Here is an 18,723-nt window from a genome sequence, read left to right as displayed (position 1 = left end):
CACTTGTTAGAACTTTTAAGAGATTTTAACAAAACACCAAAATATTAATTATTATAAATCTCTGTGGAACACTCCAATTTTCATTGAAAATACTGCACACTGTACTACAAAAAATATACTTAAAGCCTAATATACATGTAATTGGAGTCCATGAAGAAGAAGAGGGAGAAGAAGGAAAAGAAGAAAATATTTGAATATGCAAAAGTTTTCCAAATTTGATGAAAGCTATAAACCCACAGATCCAAAAATATCAACAAATCCCAAGCACAAGAAATGTAATTTTGTACCAAGACAGAGCATGATCAAAATGCTTAAAAGCAATGATAAGAAGAAAATCTTAAAGGCAGCTAGAAAAAGACACATTATGTACAACATAACAGAGGTCAGAATGACAGGAGACTTCTCATCAGAAAAGATGCAAGCCAGAAGACAGTGAAACAATATCTTTAAAGTTCTAGGAAAAAAAGGAAAAATCTTCAAACTAGAATTCTGTAAACACCTTTTAAAAATAAACTCAATGGGCCGGCCCGGTGGTGCACTGGATAAGTGCGCCGCTTGGGAAGCGCGGCGGCGCTCCCACCCGAGGGTTCGGATCCCACATACAGACCGGTTCCCGCTCACTGGCTGAGCGAGGCGTGGGAGCAACACCAAGGGTTGCAATCCCATTGCCGGTCCCCGGTCCGGTACGGGGGCAACACTGAGGGTTGCGATCCGTTGCCGGACACGGAAAAAGACAAAAGACAAAAAATAAATAAATAAATAAAAAATAAACTCAAAATGAAGATTTTCCATACATACAAACTAAAATAATTCATCACTAGCGGAACTGCACTACAAGAAACATTTAAAAAATTCCTTCAGGCAGAAGAAAGTGACAGCAGACAGAAAGCTGAATCTACACAAAAGAATAAGATATTTGAAATGGTTACCTTGAGGATAAATCTACAAGACTTTAAAATTATTTAAATCACCTTAAAAGATAATTAGCCACTTAAAAGAAAAATAATTTATTGTGATGTTTATAAAATATGTAGAAATAAAATATCTGACAAAGTTCAGAAGAGGAGAAACATAAGTATACTATTGTTAGATTTTTTAAACTATACATGAAATGGTATCATATCACTTGCTAGTGAACTGTGATAAATTAAAGATATGTACTATAAACCTCAAAGCAACCACTAAAATAATATACAAAAAAAGTTATAGCCAATAAGGCAGCAAAAAGATTAAATGGAATCATAAAAGATACTTGCTATGATCTGAATGTTTGGCCCCTCCCGTTGCCGGACACTGAAAAATTTTTTAGACAAAAAATAAATAAATAAATAAATAAAAAATAAACTCAAAATGAAGATTTTCCATACATACAAACTAAAATAATTCATCACTAGCGGAACTGCACTACAAGAAACATTTAAAAAATTCCTTCAGGCAGAAGAAAGTGACAGCAGACAGAAAGCTGAATCTACACAAAAGAATAAGATATTTGAAATGGTTACCTTGAGGATAAATCTACAAGACTTTAAAATTATTTAAATCACCTTAAAAGATAATTAGCCACTTAAAAGAAAAATAATTTATTGTGATGTTTATAAAATATGTAGAAATAAAATATCTGACAAAGTTCAGAAGAGGAGAAACATAAGTATACTATTGTTAGATTTTTTAAACTATACATGAAATGGTATCATATCACTTGCTAGTGAACTGTGATAAATTAAAGATATGTACTATAAACCTCAAAGCAACCACTAAAATAATATACAAAAAAAGTTATAGCCAATAAGGCAGCAAAAAGATTAAATGGAATCATAAAAGATACTTGCTATGATCTGAATGTTTGGCCCCTCCTAAGTTCATGTGAAAGCTGATTCCCCAGTGTGGCAGTGTTGAAAGGTGGGGCCTTAGGGAGGTGATTGGATCATGAGGGCTATGCCCTTGTAAATGGATTAATCCATTCATGGATCGATGAATTAATGGATGAGTGGGTTAGCACAGGAGTGACACTGATGACTCTATAAAAGAGAGCAAGTAAGCATGTTAGTATACTCTCAGCCCTCTTGGGACTATTCAGAGTCCCCAACAAGAAAGCCCTCACCAGATGCACCCCTCAACATTGGACTTCCCAGCCTCCAAAACTGAAAGAAGTAAATTCCATTTCTTTATAAATTACCCAGTTTCAGGTATTCTGTTATAAGTGACAGAAATCTAACTAATACAATATTCAATAAAAAAGAAAGCAGACAATGAAGGAAAAGGTAACAAAAAACAAATGGCACAAATAGAAAAAAAACAGTCAGATGGAACACTGAAACTCAAACCCAAACATACTAATCATTACATTAAATGTATGTAACCTAATACACTCGTTATGAAGTCAAGATTGTCAGAATGGATATAAAAGCAACCCCTAATATATACTGTCTACAAAATATCTCATTTTAAATAAAAACACAAATGGGTTAAAAGTAAAATGACAGAAAGATATAACTATGCTAACACTATTCAAAAGGAATCTGGAGTAGTTGTAGTAATATCAGGCAGAATAGATTTTAGAGCAAAGAATATTACAAGGGATAAAAAGGGCAATTTCATAGTGACAAAACAATCAATTCATCAGCAAGACATAACAATACTAAACATATATGCACATAACAGATCTTCAAAATACATGAAGCAAAAACTGATAGAACTGCAAGAAGAAATAAACAAATATACAATTATAGTTGGTTTCAACATCCCTCTCTTAATAATTGATAGAATAAGCAGACAGAAAATCAGGAACAATATAAAAGACTTGAACAATACTATCTACTACTAACTTGACCAAATGACATTCTAACTACTTTTCCCAACAAGTACAGAATATATGTTCTTTTCAAATGAACAGCAAACATTTACCAAGCTATGACTTTCTGGGAGATAAAACAAGTCTTAATACATTTAAGAATATTCAAAAAACATGTTTTCAAGAAACATGTCTTCTAACCACAATAGAATTAATTAGAAATCAGCAACAGAAAAACATCTCAAAAATCTCCACATATTTGGAGACTAAATAACATAAATCTAAATAACCCAGGATTCAAAGAAAAATCAAATGGGAAATTAAAAAGGATTTTGAACCAAATGAAAATGAGAAAACATATCAAAATGTATAATACACAGCTAAAGCAGTACTTAGAGGAAAATTTATAACACTAAACACTTATATTACAAAAAAGATAGGTCTAAAATCCATGACTTCTGCTTCCACTTTAAGAAACTAAAAAAGAAGAGCAAATAAAACCCAAAGTAAACAGAATAAAAAATAAAATCAGAGAGAAAATTAATAAGATAGAAAATATAAAAATTATAGAGAAAAGCTGGCTCTTTGAGAAGATCAATAAAATTAATAAACCTCTAGCCAGACTAATTGGGAAACAAAGAGAGAAGATACAAAACACTAATATGAGAAATGAGATAGATGGCACAACTCCAGATTGTAAAGATATTAAAAGGACAATATGGAAATATTATGAACAACTTCATACCAATAAATTCTACAAGTTAGATGAAATGGGCAAATTCCTTGAAAGACTAATAAATTACCAAAGGTTACTCAAGAAGATATAGATAACTATTTGATTTGCTAAAATTTTAAGAATTTTTGTTCATGTTCATGTGTGACATTAGTCTATAGCTTTTCTTTAATTGAAGAAATTGAATTTTAGTTTAAAAAAAAGAAAAAACTTCTCACAAAGAAAACACCAGGCCCCAATGCTTCAACCAGTAAATTCTCTCAAACATTTAAGGGAGAAATATTATCAATTCTACACAAGCTTGTCCAGAAAATTGAAGAGGGAATACTTACTCATACTATGAGGCCAGCATTTCTCTGATACCAAAACCAGACAAAGATATGACAAGAAAAAAAATACTACAGACCAATATCCCTAATGAGCATCAATATATTAGCAAATCAAATCCAACAATATACATATAATATAATACATCATGACCAAGTGTGATTTATTCCAGGAAAGCAAGTTGATTTATTCCAGGAAAACATTTAAAAAAATCAATCAGTGTAATTCACTATATGAACAGACATTGAAACAACGGAAGAAAGAAAACCCAATATCAACATGTCAGATGCAGAGAAAGCATTTGACAAAATTCATCATCTATTACTGATAAAAACCTCCAGCTAACTAGGAATAGAAGGGCACTTCCTCAAACTGATAAAGAATATTTGTTTTTCAAAAACCTACAACTAACATTATGCTGAATGGTGAAAGAATAATTGCTTTTCCCCTAAGATCAACAACAGGCAAGGATGTCTACTCTCATCACTTCTATTTGACATTGTAGTGAAGGTTCTAGCTAGTGTAATAAGGTAAGAAGAAAAAAAACTTTCCCCTAAGATCAACAACAGGCAAGGATGTCTACTCTCATCACTTCTATTTGACATTGTAATGAAGGTTCTAGCTAGTGTAATAAGGTAAGAAGAAAAAAAAAAAAAGAAAACCAGATTGGAAAGGGAGAAGTAGAATTTTCTTTACTCACCATGTGATCATCTATGTAGAAAATATTACATAATCTATTTTAAAAAGCTATTAGTAGGGTAGGCCCATGGCTCACTTGAGAGAGTGTGGTGTTGATAACACCAAGGCCACGGGTTCAGACCCCTATAAAGGGATGGCCGTTTAGCTCACTTGGGAGAGTGTGGTGCTGACAACACCAAGTCAAGAGTTAAGATCCCCTTACCAGTCATCTTTAAAAAAATAAATAAATAAAAAAGCTATTAGAACCAATATGTGAGTTTAGCAGGGTTATAGGATACAAGACTAATATACAAAAATCAATTATATTTCTATATATACTAGCAATAAACAACTGGAAGTAGTAATAAAACAATACCATTTGCAACAGCATCAAAAATATAAACTAATTAGATGTAAACTTAACAAAAAAATGTACAAAACCTATAACTCAACACCACAAAACACTGCTGAGAGAACTTAAAGGCCTAAATAAATGGAGACATATACTGTTTTCATGTAACAAATTGGTCAATATCAGAAGAGACTAATGGGGAGTTGAGAATAGAAGAAAGAGAATTTAGTTAATAATTTATATCATATAACAACAATAACAAAATTGAAGAGTTATACATTCAAACTTTATGAATTGTAACCCTATAACCTCTGAAAATTGAAAGAGAATTGTTTGCAGGAGATACTCTGAATTGAGAGACAACACAGAAGAAGGCACCAAGAAGAAAATGAGAGAATAAAATAAATAAAATGTAAAATTTGCCTTTGTAAAACGAGACAACGAATATAAGAGTAAGGAGGGCAGCAATGGAGGTTTACATGGAGACATAATAGAAGACTCTGAAACAAAATGAGACCCTGTTGGAATCAGTCTTGCAATAAAAGGATGCAAAGTTTTCAAAATGGCTGTGGAAAAACTTTAAAGCATTCAAGACTGGTTTTAGAGTAGCAATACTATATGAATATTTTAAAAGAATAAGAAAAGGAGATTTGCAATCTAAAGGTTGTTACCATCTAAAAAAGAGCAACTGAGGTCAAAATTATAGCTATTAGTATATGAAATCTAGGTTCTAGAACAAGTTCTTAGTATTAAAAATCAAGTGATTTTTAAGATTTCATCAGATAGGTTAGTGGTTTACTTGCGCTAACAACATTCAATTATTATCATCAAAAAATAAGTTTGAATGCAGACATTGTCATTGTGATCCCTCATTATCAAATTTTCAACTTGAATAAGCATGCCAAATTGGATTTTGAGAGCCTTTAAGCCAGTTTAACTTTTGCTAGATTATTTTATTTCTACATAAAGTGAACATGTCCATAAAGGAATCTGGATACACAAAACAACAGATTTCATAAAAATATCTTAAACCCTTTGCACACTAGTGAGTTTTAAAATAACACATCTTCATATTCATTCTGTTATGGACAACAGTAATTAATACAAACATCAAAAGCAATCATTGTAGGAATACTAGTCATTTTACACAGATTGGCAAATTATCAAGTACCTGCTGGTTAATTTTCAAACATATGGGAGCCCTGTGGTAATACACATTAAATTGATTCTCTTCCACAAACATAATGAAAAGCAAATTATTAATCTTCCCTAAAATAAATAAGTCACTCATATTTTTGGCAAGGTACAACTTAAACATGGTCTTTCACAAAGAAACTAAAACCTTTAGTAAAACGTTATATTTACACGATCGTAAAGTTATAGATCACTGTTCATTCTACAGTGTGCAATACAGTTTTTATTACCACATGTGTAATACAGTTTTTATTACTATATATATAAGTTGCTAAACTTTTATTTCTTTAAAACTAGTTAGATACACAAATGTATATATAATTCATGCATTCTCACCAAAAAAAAGTTCTTTCATTAAATAACAAACATTAATATACAAATCATGGGTATTTCAAATCAACCAGACAACAACTGAAAAATGAGTAATTTTTAATCAATTTAACTTTTCTGTGTTTCACAAAATATATGGTTGCCTTACAGTGTTGTCATTATATATCAAATTTAAAAGTATTTTTTAAAAAACTACTTTAAAAGTTATAAGATTTGTGTACATTTCATTTGTAGTTAGCTTTATGTGTCTATAAATTATTAGTTATCTAGTCTTCAAAAATCTAATGCTGCTTTTTTTTGGAAGAAAAAATGGAAAAAGTCTGCCTTAATAAATAACATTTAGATTTCTTATTGACTTTATTACATAAATCCTGATTATCTGATATCAACTACCGCCTACCCTCAAAATCATCATAAATTATGTTAGTCATTAGTCATGAAAGAACAAAGTAATCTAAATTAGAATTAAATATCCTCAAATAAAATAAATAATCTATCATATTCAATAGTCTGACATGGAAATCTACACAAAATAATGGTATCTGCTAAAGCAGTGAACTTCCAAGCTTCAATCACTCTCCAAAAGAAACTGCAGGTTAACATAGTCTGTTATACTCCAGAATGAGATCTTCCCCTAGAGATCTACCACACTGAAAAAAAAGAATCCAAGAAATAATAGTAAAAGGAATACGTTAATTTAAAAGAACTTTATAAAGTATCTATCAGAAAATACTAAGGTTCTGTGACTTAAAAAAAAAAAAATCTATTAGCCCATAATAACAAAAGTAATATTGTTTACCACACAATACTGGAATATTCTTCCTGAAATATGTTAATTGTCATGTTTAAAAATATACATGCAGGGTTTAGCAAAAAAACATGAATACATTACAAAAGTGTTCTCTTCCATCCTCACTTTATATAAATCTGGAGCCATTCTAAAGTTGAATATATAAAGATATGCTATACTGTTGACTACAGAATACTACAAAGTTTTATTGCCATTTAAACAAAGAAGCTATAACAGTTAAATGAGCTCAAGAAATAGGATTCAGTATCACGAGGTGCCAGCTGTAAAGAGTTATGGCTAATTGAATATGGAACTCCTGCTTAATCAGATAACTGCTCTGCTATTTCCAAATGAAATGCCATTTCCATACTGTCTGAAAATGGCCCATTTTATTGGTAACCAGAGAAAACAATATAAACTGTAAATAACATTAAGTGCTCTGTTTACCCATTCCAGGCACCGAAGTAGCAGGAGATCCAAGACGTCTTGGTAACACATTTGATGGTACAACTGGAGTAACAGTTCTTTCTGGGGGTCCACCAGGGGCTGAAGTGTCCTTTGTTGGCCCAGGAGATACTGGACCTTGCGGAGGAGGGCCCTGGTTAGAGCTTGCTGGCGTTGGAGAAAGATTTCTTTGAGCTACAGTTCGCTGACGTATCTCTGAGAAGAATAAATATATACTAGATTTAATATCCAAAGTACCATATTAGTCAATATCACAAATGACGTACATTTATTAAAATTTTGTGCAACAAAAGGCATCGTAGGATTAAAACTATTTGTAATAAGAAATCTATAAACTGTAGCATTGAAAACAGAGTATCCATTTCTGAACCTATAATTCGACTACACAATTATACAACAAGCCTTGATCTAAGTCTGTCTACTGATATCACTTTTCAAAATAAATTCAATAAAATAAAATCACCCAATTACAAGTGAAGTCTTTTTGCAATAAATTTTCCTAATTTTGATAAAGGAAACATTTATCAGAATTAGTGAAAATTCCAAATTGCAAATTTCTTTTTCAAGATTAAAAAAATAGATAATTTTAAGCATTAAGTGAATAAGTATGTTCTGAAATTATCAAATAATTTATGAAGTAATTAATTTAAGCAGTCATAGAAATGCTAGAAAAGTATTTTTTACTTCTAGGTACTATCCCATTCTCCTTTATGGATATTACTATCTTTTTGGTAAATTTCTTTTTGCCAAAACATTTAGTAAAGGAAAACTTCCACTCTGCATAAACAATGTTTCAACATAAATAAAGCTTAGCTTTTAATTGCAGAAATTACAAGATTCTCTGTAACAGGAGTCGCCAAATGTGCCAAATCAAGGCTGCTGCCTGTTTTTGTGGTTTTATTGGAACACAGTCCTGCTCTTATGTTTACATATTGTCTATAGCTGCTTTCAAAGAGTTGAGTACTTGCAACAGAGACCATATGGCTCTCAAAGCCATTTACCATATTTACTATCCGGCCCTTTACAGAAAGTTTCATGACTCCTACTCGATAACGTAAAATTAAATTCTATCATTTCCCATTCCCACCAATATCTTACTTCAATGTTAGTGGTTAGATCTCAAATTTAAAAGCCCTTATAACTTCTTAATTCTACATTACCACAAATCCTGAATTAGTGGGCTGAAACTAAAGAAGTTATATTTAATTGGCATGAATAGTAAAAATGCATACTTCCAGAAGCAAAATACTTGGACTCTATTTGACAATTAAAGATTTTCATGACAAGTTCATTGCAATTCAAAGTACAGCTCTAGTGTCAGACCTCAGTTTACCACAATCTAGTCCACTAGCTAAGATACCATGCCCTGTAGTCAGAAAGGTTTGGTGGAGTCCTGGCTCTGGCTACATGACCTCAGATGGGTTACTTAACTTCAATAAACCTTTTTTGCTTTATCTGTAAAATTAGGATAATAATATTTTTAACTCATAGAATTGTTATGAGGATTAAATAAGATTAATTTAATCTTATTTAATCTGTAAATTAATAGCTCATATTTACTAAATATGTATTATTTCATATGACCGTGTTTTCACACAAAGTATTTTCAAAAGATTTTAGCTGTAATTACTGGAACCAACTAATTTTTCTCTTGGCTCATAATTCAGTTTCTAACCAAGCCACTGCAATAATACATTACAAGTACACAATCACAATATCAATGGAAACTTCTTTATATTTTACTTTCCATGCAGTTTATACAGAAAATTTCAGATATTACCTGGACTAATCATATCCTAACATCTCCTGCAAATTAGTTGGTCACAATTATCATTTACTCACATCCCATTTACTCACCACCTTAACATAGGTAGCTACATAGTAGATAATGTAAATGCTACAAAAGGTACTAAGATCAACAAACTCATATTTACATTTGGTAACATAAACTATTAATTAAAAAAATAAGGCATCAAATACTGCAAATCATTTTTCAGCCAATTTTTAGGTAAAGCATAACACAAAAAATATAGCTACTATATTTGGTAAAATGTTATGAAATATTCTGGTAGTCTCAACTTAAAATATCTGAAGATTTATCTACTTTTAGCTACTTGTCATTCACAAATGTTTTGTATTAATTACCCTAAAAAGTTTCTATTACTCAACAAAGTAGTCATATTGGTTATAATGAACATTTCCTACACAAATGTAAAATACAATCCCCTCAAAAAGAGTTACCAAGCATTCCACATCAATCTGGCAAAAAATCATAAGGAGTATACATAAGGTCAGTTCTTGTTCAACACCCTAGTTAATGATCAGTCATGCTCAAGAAAAATCATACTGAATAAGATGACCTGTCTCTATCGGTTTTAAATTCAAAATGAAGCAAATAGAATTAAAAAGAGATTTTTAAAAAACTACTATATTACAGTAAACAAAAAGAAGAAAAAGTTTAAAATAATGATTAAGCAGCATGGTTGTGAGCAGAGATTCTGGGATCAAACTATCTTAATTTTAGCTCCACCCTGTTTACTAGATGTATATGCAGGCTTTTCCAAGTTGATAACATCTCTCAATTCAACTTCCTCATAATGGGAATACTTACCTCTTATGGTTGCTGTAAGGATTAAATGAGAAAATCAAGGCAAAGAGCTTAGCCAGAATGCATGAAAAGTACATAATAAGCAGTAGCTATTAATAACTAGAAGTAGTGTTTACTCTAAAGGTTACAATAAATCAAAAGCTCAACAATCTAGAATTTCTAAAGTAATTTTTTAAAAGATATTAATTTACACATTAATCCTTTCCTAAAGTTATTTGTGAACTTGTTCAAATGTGTAAATTCACAATTTATGTAAAAACTTTAATGTGCAACTAAAAGCTCAACAATCTAGAATTTCTAAAGTAATTTTTTAAAAGATATTAATTTACACATTAAATCCTTTCCTAAAGTTATTTGTGAACTTGTTCAAATGTGTAAATTCACAATTTATGTAAAAACTTTAATGTGCAACCCTATCTTGCTATTAAATAATTCCTGAGATGAATGTTCTATAATATAGTCATCCCAAATTCATCAGATTTTAAAATACTGATTCTTTTTATACTTGCAGAAGGTTTTGTCTTTGTTTCAGTAAGCTGCAGTAGGAAGAACACCATACAATAGTTAAGGGGCCTAGATTTTCATCTAAGCTGATACTGCCAGTTCTTCATGTGAGCCACTGGGTTTCAAATTTCTTTAAATCGAAAATGTTGGCAGAACTACAAAGGCAATCCTCATATTTTTCCCTAGTACTAGTCAAAGGCTTACTGAACCACTGTGTCCACTTCTAAGCCTCATAGGAAAAATTTTCAATAACTAGAATTTTAGTAAGGGGTTGGGGGAATCTTTAAGCCTATGAATGACTCACATATGCAGATGTAGAAACTTTTAAACTTGGTGTGAATTTGGCTTTTTCTAAGTGTGATTATGAGATGTAGTTAGCAGAGGCACAGGGATGTATCTCCACAGGAGTTTCTATTGTCTTCAGGTCTATATTATTTGGATTCATATGAATCTGATTCCTTTAAATAATCAAAATAACAAAAACCATGCATCTGACATCTCTTCCTTTTACTTTCAAAATTTTCTAAAGTCTATATTCACTGTAATCATCCTCTTCACATCCTACTCATACCAAGCTCCTTCAAATTCAGCACCTACCCTATTTCTCTACTAAAACTGTTCTCTCAATAGGTCAATGGCTTTTTGTTAACAAAAATGACTCCATGACCTCTTTCAAAGCTTTCTGGAAACAAAAACAAAAACTTCCCCACTTTTCACTCCTCAACCCAGCTCAATCTGGTTTTTGTTATCCTTCTTAATTACCACAGTATTACCTACCAAAGTATCATTGCTTTGTTCACCAATAAACTTATAATACCATCACTATATTATTATCATAGCTATTCTTTATCAAATCCCTATTATCTGCTAGGAACTATACTGGTGCTTTATATGAGTTTACTAATTTTATCTAATATTTATTACAATCCTTTTGGATAACTCCTATCCCCAGTTTTCAAAAGAAGAAACCAAGGCTCAGAAGCTAAGTGACTTGCCAAAAGTTCAAAAGATTTAAATCTCAGTTTGTATGACAAAAATGCTCACATTGTCTCTATTACACAACCTGGCAAATTCGATGGCCTCATTTTAGTATTCTACTTACTTGACCCTTTGCAGAATCTGACAGTAGGATCCCCCCCCCCCACCACCACCACATTTTAACTTTCTAGATACCAATCTAGTCTAGTTTTCCTTTTAGCTCTGATCATTCCTTCCAGTTTTTTTTCCCCTGGGCTCCTCTTTCTCCATCTACTCTTAAATGTTACTGTTCCCTAGGGTTCTACCACAGGTCCTATTCTATTTTCTCTCCCTGGGCGATTTCACTCAATCTCATGGTTTCAGTAACAATCACCTGTACCTTCCAACAATTTCTAATCTGTATCTCAACCTTTTTCTTGAGCTCCACATGAGAAAAATCAACTACCTATGAACCTCACCACCTGAAATGTATCCTCACTCAACAGATCCAAAAGCAAATTCATTATCGTCTACACAAATGCACTACTTCAATTCTTGTGTTCCTTCCTTATGTTGCTTAAAACATTAACATTTAACAAGTTACCCAAACCAAAAACCTAGACGATATCTTGATTTCCTCTTCCTACTTCCCACTTACCAAACCTACTTACCATCAATCTATCCTAAATTATCAATCTACTCCTAAATTATCTCTTAAAACTATTGCTTTTCCTCAACTGCATTGCCACAACTTTATCTACTAGAAGCCTTCATCTCTTACCTGTATTAGATGATATCCTAATTACTTCTATGTCTCAGCCTTGCTCTTTCCAATCCATTCTCCATGTTACAAAAAAAAAAAAAAAAAGGAGGGGTTCCTTCTAAAATGCTAACTTGATCTAAAATTCAAAGCATTCAATCGCTTTCCATGTTGCATTTTAAGATAAAGTCCCAAACTCCAAAATGTTGCAAATTTTTTTATAATTTGACTCCTCCTTCACATGAGCCCTACCTTCCTTTTCCAGGGAAATGACACCATTTGCAGTCCCTCATGGTACCAAGCTGTTTCTCTCTTCCTGTCTTTATATGTAGAGCAAACTCTTTATCTGAAGAGTACTTTCCCAACCCTGTTTTCATAGCAAGTTATTTCATAGCATATTGTTTTCATGTGCACTGTAATTCATGCCTACCTTCTCTGTGGTCCTTAGTACACAAGGATTATTTATTTATATGTATACATCGCTTTTAACTAAGAGCTAATAGCAAGGGACTGCATCTTTGCAGCCTCAGGATGTGGCAAGATAACTGGCACTGAGTATAAACTTAATAAAGGTGTACGAAACTAATGTACTTTCCTCCTACATTTCAATATTAAATTTCTACCTGCCTATTATCCAATTTACATGACATGAAAAGCAGAATAATGGCCTCCCAAAGACGTCTTCATCCCCAGAATCTATAAATATGTTTTGCAAAATGCAAGGGGAATTAAGATTGCAGATGGAATTAAGATTGCCAATCAGCTGAACTTGTATTGCCTGCTGCATTGAGAATCTCAGCCTAACTTCAGGTGATCATATAAAAAACCTACTGTCAAGCAAACAATTTGCGTATAATATATACCATTTGCCAGCACTTAGTTGAATTTACTTTTCAGTTCAGCTTTTCACATTCTTTATAGTTCTTTACCTTAATATTTATTTTTTTTCATCCCCTTGATGATTTATTTCTTATCTGGTCTCCCTTCTAGCTGTCTCAACATTAAACAACCTCACATTGCAGTTCACCAAGGTCTCATTTGGTAAATTACGATTTTACAACATTTTAGCAAAATTCAGGAATTCTAAAAAAAAGTTTAATTTCCTTCAGCTCAACAGAATTATTAAGCAACCACTATGAGTAAAGCACTATGATAAACACCACTAAAGAGGATTCAGAGTCGCATATAGGGAAGCAAGCAAAGACAAGACAAACTCACTAAATACTCTTATGCAAGAACCATTAAAAGGGAGCCAATGAAGTACTATGGAGGGTCCAAGAAGAGGGGGATTAAACTGAATGATGGGATGAAGAGAGAGTTCATGGTGATGGTGGCATTTGAGATAAACACTGAAAAATGGTTGGCAATAGAAACGCTTTTGTTATCTATATTACGGTGTATGTGGCAATCTGAAAATAAGATTCCAAAATTCTTTGACTTGCCTCCTAACAAATGAGGGTGGAAAATGTCTATGTGCCCTCCCCTTGAAACTATATTTTGTGACTGCTTGATCAAGAGAATATGGCTGTGCCAGTTTCCAGAACTACTTCCTGTCTCCTGGGCTGCTTGGTCTTAGAACCCAGCCACTCATGAGGAAGAAGCCCAAGACAGACCCCAGAGAGAGATCGTGTGAAGAGGAACCAGTAGCCAGCACCACGTAGCCAGCCACGTGAATAAGCTATCCTGATAGTAGATCCTCCAGGCCCAATAAAGTACCTCAAACTGATGATGTGAGACAGAGATGAGCTGTCTCCACCAAGCCCTGACCAAACTGCAAATTTGTGAGCAAAATAAATGAATGCTGCTTTAAGCCACTAAGTTTGGGGATGGTTTGTTAAACAATAGATCATTGTAACAGTACAGATTTGACACTAAGTAAAGAACACCCCAAAAGTGAATTTAATATTTTATAAGGTGTTTTCCAGATTCCCTTAATCAAACATATAGCCCCCAAAACAACAAAATATGAAGTATATTCCACTTGCTATGAAGATCAAAAAGGATTTATAATCTCTACTTTAATCTTCCATATTCAAGAATATTTCAAAAAGTTCATGGAAAGATTCATTATATCTTTTAATTATATTTTCTCGTAAACATTTTGAAGTACCCTTGTATGCCATGGAATACAAGTGAGTAAACCCTAAAACCTACTTAAATAAGAAGTTGTAATCCATTCATTAAAACCATTAAACTTTTCTGCATTAACAACTGATTTCAAATTTAGCTGTAGCAGGATAAAATTGACTTTTCTTCTGTTAATTTCATTAGTAAAGATGCAGGGTTGTATACAAAGGCAAGGGTTACCTTTTAAAAAATACATATATATGAAGGTCTGTTATGGATTCATTTTTAACTATCAGATGGCATCTTCCAATAATCTGATCATTCTGTCTATTTCAGTTATTCATGCCTATGGTCATAATCTAGTCCTAGAACTTTGCCATGAACAATAACAACTCACCTCTCAAGTTTAAGCATCCCACTCTCAAGCCACATTTACCCTTCCAGCTTACAACCTCCAACCCCAAGGGGTTCTACAATCCATTAATTATTCATTATTCAGGGGTCAGAAAACCTCTTTTGTAAAGGGGCAGATAGTAAACATTTTAGGCTTTGCAGACCACACAAGGTCTCTGTTGCATATTCTTATTCTTCTTTGCTATTTTTAAGAATGTTTTAAAAACGTAAAACCCATTCTAAGCTGAAGAGCCATAAAAAAATAGGTCTTGGCCCACATTTGCAGACTCTTATAACTACCAACACCTTTTGGACTGTCTGTCACCCATCTCGTGTCCTTATTTCCCTCATGCTCATCTTAGATTCCATAATGTATTATTATAATCACTCCCTTGCATACAATTCACCTCCTTGCCCCTTCATCTCCTTACCAAATTCATTAGGCAAAACCCCGATCCTGGTTAAAACCAACCATCTGCCTACTCTGTGCCTGCACCCATGCAGGTGTACATAACTGGAAAAACACACAGTCATGTTTAAAAATTCATGACCATTAATTTTAAGTGGTCTTTAGGTTATCTTGGCATTCCTACATTTCCCTAATCCATTTACTCTCTAACTCTCCTAGAGAACTATTTCATACCTTTACCTCAAGCCCCTAAAAACATCTTTCCCAACCTCATCCTCACTAAAATAAATAAAATCAGAACACAACTCCCACCACCTACTTCTATCTTACTATGTTGTCAGTATTCCCTCATTACTAGAGATGAACTGCCACACTCCTATCAAAAGCCAATTTCTCCACTTGTACAGTAGATTGCACCCCCTCTCGCCTACTCATGGACAGTTCCAAATCAATTGTCCCTGCTCTCCCCTATATCATCAATTATTCTAAGTCTTCTGGACCATTCCCAGTAGCACACAAACAGGCAATTATTTCTTTCATACAGCATGCTCACCCCCCCCACACACACAAAATGCTTTCCTCTCCGATCACCCATTTCTTTATTCCCTTTTATTCAAGAGTTCTCTCTTCTCATTGTCTCTAACTTTTCTACTCCTATCCTTTCTAATCAGGCTTTTGCCTCCATTCCTCCACCAAAACTGCTCTTTTCAAGGGCACCAAGACCTCCACATTGCTAAGATTGATGGTTAATTCTTGACCCCCAACTTACTTGGCAGCAGTATTTGTCACAAATGATCACGACCTTGAAACACTCTCCACTTATTGTCCAGACTCCACATTCTCCTGGGTATCCTATCTCACTGGCCACTTCTCAGTTTCTTTTTCTGGTTCCTCTTCATTACCCTAACATATTAATGTTAAGGTGCCCTAGGGTGAGATCCTTTGTTCTCTTATCTTCTTCCTCCTCAGTTACATTCTTGGTAACTGCATCCAGTCTCACAGTTTTAACACCATCCACTTACTAATGACACCCAAACTTTTATCTCCAGCCCAGATATTTCCTATTTGCCAGACTCATATTCAACTGCTTTCTTAAAATCTCTAGCTAAATGTTTGTCTTATAGGTATCTCAAACCTAACATGTCCAAAATCAAACCGATTTCATTACCTCATTTCAGCCCCCTTCCAAAAAGTGTTCCTCTTGCAGTTTCCACCATCTCACTAAATGGCAACTCCATCTTTCCAGCTACTCAGACCAAAACCTTAAGGTCATTCTTGACTCTTCGTCCTCTGACTCCTTATCTAATCCATCAAGAAACCTTCAAGATATATGCAGAATTTGACTATACTTAAACCACCTTAAACTAGAGGGCAGAGGATTCCATTTTTTTAAATTAAAAATTAATTAAATTAATTTTTTTTAAAAACACCTCCATTGTTACTAACCAAGGTCCAAGCCACTATTAATACTTTCCTGGATTACTGCAATAGCTTCCCAATTTGTCTCCCTACTTTCATTTTTGCTCCATTTGCAGCCGCTTCTCAATATAGTAACCTTCCTTTTAAGGCATAGTTTAGATCATGTCAATCCTCTACTCAAAACCAAAAAAAAGTTAAAAAAAAAAAAACTAATTGAAAACTGAAGTTCTTACAATGGTCCACATTAAACAAGGCCCTACATGAGATGATCCCTTGTTACTTCTCTTGCTCCCTCTCCTACTATTCTCCCCCTCACTCAATCTAGTCCAGTCATACTGGCCTCCTATATTTCTAGAGCACTCCAAACATACTCTCCATTCAAGGTCTTTGCACTTATTGATCCCTCAATATGGAATGTTCTTCCCTCTATCAGATATCTACGTGGCTCATACCCTCACTTCTTTCATGTCTTTCATCAAATGTCACCTTATCAATGAGGTCTTCCTTGACAGCCCTATTTAAAACTACAACCCAGCCTCACTTAAGGCTCTCCCTATCTACCATCCTTTCTTTATTTTCCTCTATCCAGCACTAATTTCTATCTTCCACTGGCAAAGGGAGACAAATTTTTTTTGACTATTTACTACTATGTCTTCAGAGTCTAAAACATTATCTGGCAGATAGCAGACATTCAGTAAATACTTATTGAAAAAAACAAATGAATAAATCAGAAATTACTGCATAAAAATCAAATTTAGTCCTGCATACCAATTAAAACCTCAAAAAGAAATGTAAGTTTTTCACCATCCCCAAATATCTAGATGTCTTTATCCTATAAAAGCTATTCAGGAATGTATACTGTGCCAAATTCCATTTAAATTTTTTATTTAAATTCCATCTAAATTTTTCATTAAGTCCAGATTTTATTACTATTTAATCTAATATGAATATAAAGTCTTTCCATCTCCCAGTCCCTGATTTCTACAGAACTGTAATAAATACTAAGCATCTAGGCAGCATATAATTCTATTTAACTTATATACGTACAAATATGTACTCTTATGTTCATATTCCTTCATATCAAATGATGACCCTGATTTTCTAAGATTAAGCACCCATTGATAAAAATTCCCTATATAAAAGGGTCAGGGTAAAACTGTCAAGGTCATCAAAATTAAGGAAAGTCTGAGAAAGTGTCACAGCCAAAAGAGCCTAAGAAAACAGGACAACTAAATGTAATGTAGGACATCAAGTGAAAATTAAGGAAATCTGAATAAACTATGGACTTTAGTTTACAATAATATATCAAACTGTAACAAATATGCCACACTGATATAAGATGTTAATAGGGGAAACTTGGTACAAGAGTATATGGGAACTATATATTATTTACCCAATTTTTCTGTAAATCTAAAACTGTTCTAAAAGTAAAATCTATTAGAAAGGAGTGACGGAGGTCAGGTTAGGCAGGCTAACCTGTCTAAAATATCAAAGAATACTATCCTCAAAATTTATAATCAATTTCAGCATAGTATATACATCATTAACAACTCAGTAATAAAAAAAAATAAAAGAAAGATGCCTACTGTATTTTTAACAGAAAGAGAAATCAAGAAAGTAAGCCCATTTACAAAAGTCACCAAAAAAATAAAATAGCTAGGAATCCATTTAACAAGGGGGTGAAAAATATCTACAACGAGAACTACTCCCGACCCGCGGGATATTCAACGCAGACCCTGGAGGGGGAAGTGGGAATGGGATGGAAGCAAGAGACACGAGAGATGGGAGGCAAGACAGTATTCTGATCAAGTCTCGTTTATTGATTCTTAGGTTACATCTTATATAGGAAAAAGCAGGCATATTGTAAGGAGTTAGGAATGCAGGAATACGATAAGATCTTGAGAAGAAACAAAGTCAGAAAATCTCTGATGCAAAGAAGCCCCCAA

The 18,723-nt window shown here is 33.2% G+C and overlaps 1 protein-coding gene across 4 annotated transcripts in view; it reads right to left on the bottom strand.

The window, feature by feature from the left end:
- KIAA1715 (KIAA1715 ortholog) overlaps nt 1-18,723 on the bottom strand; it is a 74,862-nt gene that overhangs the window by 11,271 nt on the left and 44,868 nt on the right. For all 4 annotated transcript variants that reach the window (XM_008573614.1, XM_008573608.1, XM_008573623.1 and 1 more), the window contains exon 9: nt 7,643-7,855. In XM_008573614.1, the coding sequence (XP_008571836.1) occupies nt 7,643-7,855 (213 nt within the window). The remainder of the gene's footprint in view (nt 1-7,642; nt 7,856-18,723) is intronic.

The sequence above is a fragment of the Galeopterus variegatus genome, unplaced genomic scaffold (assembly GCF_000696425.1).
Source record: "Galeopterus variegatus unplaced genomic scaffold, G_variegatus-3.0.2 Scaffold53, whole genome shotgun sequence".
In the NCBI taxonomy this organism is placed as follows: domain Eukaryota; kingdom Metazoa; phylum Chordata; class Mammalia; order Dermoptera; family Cynocephalidae; genus Galeopterus; species Galeopterus variegatus.
This window is presented reverse-complemented; position numbering and strand designations above follow the sequence as displayed.